This window comes from Grammomys surdaster, unplaced genomic scaffold, assembly GCF_004785775.1.
Source record: "Grammomys surdaster isolate TR1022 unplaced genomic scaffold, NIH_TR_1.0 100, whole genome shotgun sequence".
Taxonomy (NCBI): Eukaryota; Metazoa; Chordata; class Mammalia; order Rodentia; family Muridae; genus Grammomys; species Grammomys surdaster.
Window position 1 is genome coordinate 5,017,115 of NW_021604579.1, and position 9,168 is coordinate 5,026,282.

The following is a 9,168-nucleotide window of genomic DNA, read 5'->3' on the forward strand; positions in this document are numbered from 1 at the left end:
TCTCTCTCTCTCTCTCGCACACACACACACACACACACACACACACCGCACACACCCACACAAGTCACCTTTATGCAGGTGCTCATGGAAGTCAGAAGAGGGTGTTAAATCCTCTGGAGCTGGAGTTAGAGATGGTTGAGAACCTCCTGACATGAGTGCTGGGTACTGAACTTGGGTTCTCTGAAAAAGTGGCAAGTGTTCCTGACACCCCCCACCCCCTTTCTCCGGCTTCAAACGTTTTCTTTTTAGATAAGGGATCATGAATCTCAGGCTGGCCTCAAATTCAATGTGTAGGAGGCAAGAAATATTGAATCTCTCCTAATCCTTCTTGCCTCCACCTCCCAAGTGCTGGGATCACGACTCAATTTTATGCAGTGCTTGGATTTTGAACCTAGAGCTTTATGTTAAGTAAGCACTGTATTAACTTAGCTATATCCCCAGCTCATATTTATGAAGTCTTTTGCATAGTGCTAAAGTGCAAGGTACTGAGTGAAAGATCAGTAATTTTCTAAAATGGGGTTTGCAGAGGATTTTCTGTGTTTTTCGGTCAAACTTTGTATCAGGCCTGCTCTGAGAATCCGATAAATTCACTTTAGAGAAAGAAAGGTGGCGGGCCAGAGGGACCCACTAGGTATCATAGAGGATCTTCTCAGAAAGTACAGGAATCTATACCTAGAGAGGTGCCTGCGCGGTGCACTGTGGGCCGGTTGTGGGAGCGGCCAGCCGCCCAAGACTGTCCACGTATCTTGTGCGCATGCACAGTTTCGGGACCCCGGCCCTTCCAGACGTTCGTGGTGGAGTGAGAGGTTCCCAGGGGAGGAATGTGCAAAGTCCCTGCTTTGGCTTCTACCCCCTCTTCTACTTCGCAGGACAGCGGGGGTCTCCTCCGTCCTGCGCGTAATTCTGGGAGCCGGGCCTTCGCTCCTCCCTGGGGTGGGGCTGCTGCTTCTCCACCAGACTTAAGCCGGGGCCTGTTGGCTCAGTACTGGAGTGCAGAGCTGAATTCTGGCCACTTTGTCTTCTCCACAGCCTGTGCTCACTGCCAAGGTGAGTTCTTCCTGCTGCTGGCCCATCATTTTCTCCTGAGGAAAAAGCGGGGTCCTTCAGTACCACGGGTCAGGCCTGGGATTGCGCGAATGGCGCCAGCAGGTCGAGGGATGAGATTTAGGTTGGGGTTTGAGCACTTCCTCCTATTCTGTTCTCAGATAACGTGTTTCTGGACCTCTGTTTCCTCAGAGTTGAATGAGCAGGAAAATTATCAATGCTGTAGGGAGAACTGGGATAAACCTTTGAACGTGTCTGGTACATACCTAGTGCTTTTGCCATCTCTTTGTTTGTTCATCTGCACGAGTTTTCTAGGCTCTTTGCCTTTCCTAATGGAGGTACACGGATATTTCTAGAAGTGGCGGAAGTGGGAGCGAGAGATTAGCTTGCTCAAGCCTTCGCCTTAGGTTTGAGAAAACTTGGACATATACTATCGCTATGGATATTTTTTTAAAGTGAAAAATACTTGAGCCTTCACATCACCGAGCCTACTGTTAATGGACTCTACCGTTTAGACTGTTCATAGGACTGTAGGATCTTCTTAGGTTCTAATCAGGCCTGTTACTTTTCCAGGGTTCTATTTAAGCAGGAATATAGGTTTAATTCTAGCATGATCCTTTACTGTCCGGCAGAATTGGTTATTATTTGTAGGTAGTTTTTGAGACAGAGTCTCTTTTAAGATTTTTTTTCTAAAAATTAGTTTTTTCTGCGTGCACCTTGTGGGTGCCTGGTGCCCATGGAGGTCAGAAGAAAGCAACATATTCCCTGGAACTAGAGTTATAGATGGTTGTGAGCTTCTATGTGGGTTCTGTGAATCAAACCCAGGTTCTCTGCAAGAGAAATGAGAGTTAAACAGCAGAGCTATCTCTCTAACCACAGAGATAGGATCTCTTATAGTCTTGCCTGAAACTTGTGTAATGTAGCCAAGGTTACCTTGAATTCTCTGATCTTCCTGCCTCCACCTTTTGAGTGCTGGAATTGTAGGAGTTTGTTACTGTCCTGGGTTTTATGAGTTGCTGGGAGTCAAATCCTGGGACAAGCCCTTTACCAACTGAACTATACCTCCAGCCCAGAATTTTCTTTCTTTCTTTTTTTTTAAATACTTGCTCAAAGTTAGTAAAATACTAACAGGTGTAGGTCGGTGGTAGAATTGGCATTTATAAGACCTTGGGATCATTCCCCAGCACATACACACACAGATACATGACTTTTCTTTGGTTTTCCAAGATGGATTGAAAATGATGGAATCAGTGACTTCCTTAGATGCTTCTCTAGCAAGCTAAGCTGTCCAGATAGCATGGCATGGCATCTTGAGCTTGTAAAACCAGTATTTGGAAGGGAGAGGCAGCGGGAGCATGTATTCAGTTGTCATTCTTGGCTACAGAAAGTTCAAGGCCATCCTGGGCTACATGAGACCATATCTGGAAAAAAAAAAAAAACCCAAACCAAATCAAAAAGAAAAGCCCCAGTACTCAAAGTCTCTCCTCTATTAACATAAGGTCTCCTGTGTCTGCAAGGTAAAGGGTTCAGATGAATGACCGTGGCTTGTGGGGGAAACCTTTTTATGGGCAAAAAGATGCATTGAGATATACAGTCTGTATCAGTACACCCACTCACACAATCATGTGTGAAAGTGATTAGAAGTTTCAGGGAGGAACCAGAATTTTCATGTACAATGGTAAGTAACAATTAGCTAGGCAAGTGCGAAGTTTGGGGAAAGAAAATGTGCAAAGGCCTGGCATCAGTTGTTGCTTGCTTCTCAGTCTGAAATGATGAGACAGCAAAATGAGAAATATGGGACCTAGGTTTTAAAGGAATCTGGACTTTAACCTGGGGAGAATTGCCCAACAGCTTAACCCAACCAGTCACATGATTGGATTTGGTGGATGGATTTTGATTAAGTCCAAATTAAAAATATTGCTTGGTTTAGTCAAGGGATGATAGTGGTCACAACTAGGGCAGGAACAGTGGAGGCTTATGTAAATTACTAGAAAAGATTTATATCCCAGCATCAGGAAGTAAAGGTATGTATGGCTTTTGTTTTTGATTGTCTTTGTTTTTTTCCCTCGAGACAGAGTTTCTTTGTATAGCACTGGCTCTCCTGGAACTTGCTCTGTAGATCAGGCTGGCCTTGAACTCACAGAGATCTACCTGTCTCTGCCTTCCAGGTGCTGGAATTAAAGGCAGGCATCACAACCCAGGTTATATAATTTATATTTATTTACTTCCTGTGTTTTTGAGACAGAGGTTTAGTATGTAGTGTATGTAGTCTTACATGAACATGTGGGGATCATTTTGCTTTATTTAGCCTTAGATGTGTATCATCATACTTAACTCAGGAAGTATATATTTTTTTGGAGATTTGAAGGTTTGGGGCTTTTTTGTTTTTTATTATTTATTTTGTTTGTTTTGCCCTCCTCAGGCCTTGAACTCAGATCCACCTGCTTTTGCTTCCCAAGTGCTGGTATTAAATGCACAAGGCACCATGATGGGCTAGTAACAGGATTTTTAATGCAGAAAACAAGAGATATGGGCCAATGTTACATATTGAGGATTATTTTTAAGCAGGATTCTTGAAGTGCAGGAGAAGATAAAAGCCCCCTTATATGAGGTTTTTTTATTTATTTATTTATTTATTTATTTATTTTGGTTTTTCAACACAGGGCTTCTCTGTGTAGCCGTGGCTGTCCTGGAACTCACTCTGTAGACCAGGCTGGCCTCGAACTCAGAAATCCACCTGTCTCTGCCTCCCAAGTGCTGGGATTAAAGGCGTGCGCCACCATTGCCTGGCATATGAGTTTTATTTTTAAGAATATTTTGTTATTACTGTATGAATGAGTGTGGCAGTCAGAGGATAACTTTTGGCTTTTTTTTCTCCCTTTTTTTTCAGGGGGTATGGGTTCAAGACAGTATGTCTTTGTAGGCCTGGCTGTCCTAGAACTCCCCCTGTAGATGAGGCTCACCTCAAACTCAAGAGATCCACCTGCTCCTGCCTCTCAAGTGCTTGAATTAAAGTTATGTACCACTACTGCCTGGCTCTCTGGTTTGTTTTAATATTTGCCATCCAGGGCTTTGGCTCTCTGGTGAATTGAGTATACAGAAAGCAGAGAATGAGTCAGGTACTGTGCAAACTCTTGAGATAGTGGAGCTGAGATTCAAACCAAGTTTGTGCAATTCTAGATCCTATATGATTCTGTACTCTGCTGATGGATCTGATGAAATGACTTCAGTCTCTCAGATACCTGTGGATCATGCCGGTAGAAAGGCTCAGAAGACTTTAACATGTGAAACTGGTGTAGGGAAAGTCTGAGTTTATTTTAGATGGTTACTGAAAACACAAATGTGATCAAAGGAAAGATAAGAAGACAGGGAAGAAAGTCAAAGGGCGCCAGTGTTGGTGGGAGGCAAAGGGGAGGGAGGTCCTCAAAATCAGGAGACCCTTCTGTAAGTACTCTGTACTTTGTGTCTTGTTAGCAGCTTTGCTAGCTATACTGGAAAGCTGTTGCTTGAAGCAGACTACTAGAAAATCACATGCTGGCAGAGGATTACTTTCTGTTCTGTTGGAAGTCTGTCTTCTGCTGTGGCCCTTCCATTCCCTTCTCAGAAGTTTTTTACAGATCTGTGTTTGTTCTTCCTGCCTTTTGTCCCACTCTTCTGGCGTTCAGTTTCACCTGTAAAAGGAATGAAGGAGCAAGATTAAGGTTTCCTTGTAGGCTAGGCCTTTGTGCAGTCTCCACCTGTGTAACTTCAGAACTTCTGAAGTGCTGGGAGAAGTAAACAGGTTATTGTTTGGGAACCGGCCCAGGAGCCTAGCCATAGAACTGCTTGCTTGATCCCTGGGAAGTGTGGTGTTACAAAGACCATGCTCTCAGAGGTTTAACGGGTTTTGTTGTAGTTTCAGCAGAAAGAATCACTTGTATATTTAAGCTTTGCTAGGCAATAGGACTCTTTCCGTCAGAAATACTAGGAAAGACAGTTTTGGTGTGTTCATTTACTCACCACTTACATTATTACCTGCCCTTCCGTATATCTTTTAAAACTCGGAAACAAAGTTCATGTTTATAAAGATGTTAGTGGCAGTTAGATCAGTTCCAGGAGATATGGTACTGATAAGATGGAGGGAAAGGTTATTTCTACTTGATTGGCTCTTGGAGCAAATATTCTCTCTTCCTTCTCTTTTTGATAACTGTTCACTCTCCTCTCCATTTGCTAGGTGTAGAATGTAGAGTCCCAAACATTCTGGTCAGCATCCTACCACTAAGCTGTTGTTAGATTCAAAGATGGGAGGTGAAAGATCACTGAGCCAGATCATCATGGCCACATTAATGAAAGCAAACTTTCATTCCTGTACACAGGCTGCCTCCCCCTAAGGTGGGGTTCAGAAGGTCAGTATTGGATGTGAGGAAGATAGAGGTTTCCAAATGGGGGATTTAGCAGGGAAATCGGCAGAGTTAAGGCAGTAGAACATATATAACAAGGTGGTCATTGTAAGGTAGTCATAACGGCCTCCTGAAACAAAGACATGGCTGCCATTTCCTGGGACAGACAGTACAGACCATTATTTGTAGTCAAGGTTACAGGTGGGGCAGAGCCCAATCCTTGAGATAGATTTATTTATTTATTTATTCATTTATTTATTTATTTATGATTTAATCATAAACAGGAAGGAACCTAGTTTGTCTTTACTATAAGATGGCTGTCAAGCTGAAGATGGAGGGAGGCTGCTTTATCATGATATCCCCAGACCTCTTTTTATTTTTTTATTTTGAGACCAGGTTCCACTGTATTGCCTACCATGGCTTTTGATTCACTGTGTAGCACAGCCAGGCCTTGACTTGCAATCCTCCTGCCTCATATTCCCAAGCAGCTGAGATTACAGGCTTCTTACCACCAAGCCTATCTTTTCACTTGTTTTATTTGAGACAGAGTCTCTCTGTGTTGTCCTCACTGTCCTGAAACTTGCTATGTAGGTGAGGCTGGCCTCAGACTCACAGATATTCTCCTACCTTTGCCTGCTGAGTACTGGGACTAACCATTCCTTTTCTTTTTTTCTTTGCAAGCAAAAGTCTCTTGTGGAGGATGACTCCTGATCCTCCTGCCTTTACCTCCCAATTGCTTTGATTACAGGCTTGCTCTACTGTGCTCAGCCTCACTTTTGTTTTTTTTTTTTTTGAGACAAGGTTTCTCTGTGTAGCCATGCCTGTCCTGGAACTCACTCTGTAGACCAGGCTAGCTTTGAATTCAGAGATCTACCTGTCTCTGCCTCTGCCTCCCAAGTGCTGAGATTAAAGGTTTATGTCATCTCCAAGAAATTATCCTAGGTGGTTTAGTCTTTGCTGTTGTCCATGTGTAGCCTTTGTGGAAATTTTGGCCAAAGTTCTTGTCACATTGTATTGATACCTGTTTCTCCTAGACCATACTGACAAGGAGGGCAGGAAGCCTGTTTAAATGTGTTTGTCAGCTCCTGGAATATTCATCATTGGTTGACTGAGAATTCTTGTGCTATTTGACCAACTGATCTCTTTGTCTCTCTTTCTTTCAGCAGCGTTTCACTATGTAGCTCTGGGTATCCTGTAACTCACTATGTAGACCAGGCTGGCCTCAAACTCAGAGATTCACCTGCTTTTGCCTCCCAAGTACTAGGATTGAAGGTATGTCCCACCATTGCCTGGTTGATATATATATAATTTATTTGTTTATTTATTGAGATAGAGTCTTGAGATACAGCTGTGGTTGGCCTGAAGTTTGTTATATGAACCAGGCTGGCCTCAAACTCATAGAGATCTGCCTATCCTTGTCTCTCAAGTACTGGGATGAAAGACATGTGCAACCATGTCTAGCAAGGGGTATATGCTTTATAGATCTGTTTACCTGTCTCTTTCGAAGCTTTTCTTTATCTCCTTAAGTCCACTTTGCTGCCTATATTTTCTCACCTGAGAAGTGGTAAGTGCTACACTTCTCTTGAAGGAGCCCACTTAAGTCTCGGAACTGAGCCAGTCGGTCATGTGTGAGAGGGATTCAGAGAATCTCTGTGTTAAAAAGCTTTAGTTTCTGATGTTGACATGTTCTTGCTGCAGACATTAATTTCATCTTCAGAGAAGTTGTGGTCTTGGCTGCCCTAGAACTCAGAGATCTAACTGCCTTTGCCTCCTGAGTGCTGGCAAAGTTTGATTTCTTGAGACAAGCTGGCTTGGTACTTTTTATCTTCCTACCTCAGCTTCCTGAATGCTAGCATTATAGACTACCTCTATGGTGGGTTTGTAGTGTGTGTGTTGCCAGGGATGACGTCCTGGGCCTTGTACATGCTAGACAAGTGCTGTACCACAGAGCTACTCTCAACCTCGGAAAATGGAGCTTTTGAACACTGACCTTTAGCCTTTAGTGAAGGCCAGTCTAGTTCGTGTTTGTTCAGGAGCTACTGGATTTGCTTGATTTCAGGTACCTTGTCTACAGAGACAAGCACACAGGTACTTATGTGAGGTGTTTGTTCCCATGTCTGCCACTGCTCCCCATCCGTTTCTGAAGCATGCTTTACAGGATGGCTAAGGCTCAAGGCAACACTAACCTCCTCACCATTTGTTTCCTGTCTGTGTCTTAGGGGACAATGACGGCCTCCAGTGTCCTCCTGCACACTGGACAGAAGATGCCTCTGATTGGTCTGGGGACATGGAAGAGTGAACCTGGTCAGGTGAGGGCTTGGGAAGAGGACAGAGATTTCTTGAGTCTCTGTCAGGGAGAAGGAGGGATTTGCAAGATGGGCCCTGTATTTTTTCCAACAATAACCTGCATTATTGTTCCTGGTAAAGATAAAGATAGTGGAGAGATGAGGGAAGAAAGGACAACTATGAATCCTTAGTTTCCCCAGCTAACACAGGGCCCTGTAGAGCAGAGTGTTATGGCAGTGTTGGACCCTCTTTTTTTCCAGGTGTTGGCTGAGTCCCAATATATTGCTTACCTCCCCGTGCTGTGGTCACATCTCCTGCACACCAGGCTTATTGAAATCTGGGCATTTCCCAAGTGCATATTTTGGAGTTAGGAGCATAGTCTGAAACTTGAGAAGTTGTTACTGGGATAACTATATAGACAAGAATAAGGAAAAAAGTTTTAACTGAACTTTTAAAATTAAAGCAATTGTTTGATGGTTTCATCCATGTAAGTAATACATACTGACCACAATTATCCCCTCTTTATTTCCCCAGACAGGATCTTTCTATGTAGCCCAAGTTGATCTGGAACCCGCCATTCAACTCAGGCAATAATCCTAGTTTAGCCTCCAAAGTGTGTGTGTGTGTGTGTGTGTGTGTGTGTGTGTGTGTGTGTATGTGTGCGCGCACGCACAAGTGAGAGTGCATGCTTGTGGAGGCCAGATCTGTGGAGCTGGACTTACATGTAGTTGGGTGCCATCTGTTATCAGTGCTGAGAACTGAACTCCTGTCCTCTGTGGAAGCAGCAAGCACTCTTAATCTCTGGGCCATCTCTGTAGCCCCAGTACACTTTCTCTTAATGAACCAAGTGGTTACTATTTTTTAAAATGAGATTAAGAACAGGGGTGATTTTATTCTTGTTCTTTGAGATTTGTCATCATATGGCTCAGGCTGGCTTAAAGTGCAGGCTTTCTTTAGCCTTTCAAGGACTGGGGTTACAGGCATGTTTCATGATGCCCAGCTAATTGTACTCTTATATAGCCATTAGTAGGAAATCTATTTAAGAATACCAAAGCTATTTGGCTCATGCCTGTTCTCTCAGCACTTGGGAGTGCTGGCTACCAAGTGAGCTCCGAGCCAACTTGAGCTACCAAATGTGAACCTGTATCAAAAAGCCCCCCAAGATGAAAATAAAGTAAAAGTCTTACCTGAGTATGGTCTTACATGCTGCTAAATCTCTGCTCTACTCTTTTTTCTTAGAAATCTGAGTTAGAGTTAATATAGGTTTAGGGATTAAGCTTAGAAAGTCAGGCCTCTGAGTTAAGCTACTATCTCTACTGTAGTTAGATGATATCTGCCTTGTTTTTTGCACTCACCAGTTTCCTAGAACCCTGGAGTATAGTCAGGGTCTCTGTGCTCTAGGCAGGCACTCTACTGTATCCAGTTCTAGGGATAAGGATTAAGGAAGGGAGTTCTCACG

The 9,168-nt window shown here is 43.5% G+C and overlaps 1 protein-coding gene across 2 annotated transcripts in view; it reads left to right on the forward strand.

The window, feature by feature from the left end:
* The window catches only part of Akr1a1 (aldo-keto reductase family 1 member A1), a 34,297-nt gene that overhangs the window by 18,488 nt on the left and 6,641 nt on the right, over positions 1-9,168 (forward strand). Inside the window, exons 1-2 of one of the 2 annotated variants that reach the window (XM_028788088.1) lie at positions 717-1,047; positions 7,643-7,732. In XM_028788088.1, coding sequence (XP_028643921.1) covers positions 7,649-7,732 — 84 coding nt within the window. In that variant the 5' untranslated portion in view covers positions 717-1,047; positions 7,643-7,648. Of the gene's footprint in view, positions 1-716; positions 1,048-7,642; positions 7,733-9,168 lie in introns of those variants that run through there. The other variant, XM_028788097.1, reaches the window with a different exon arrangement.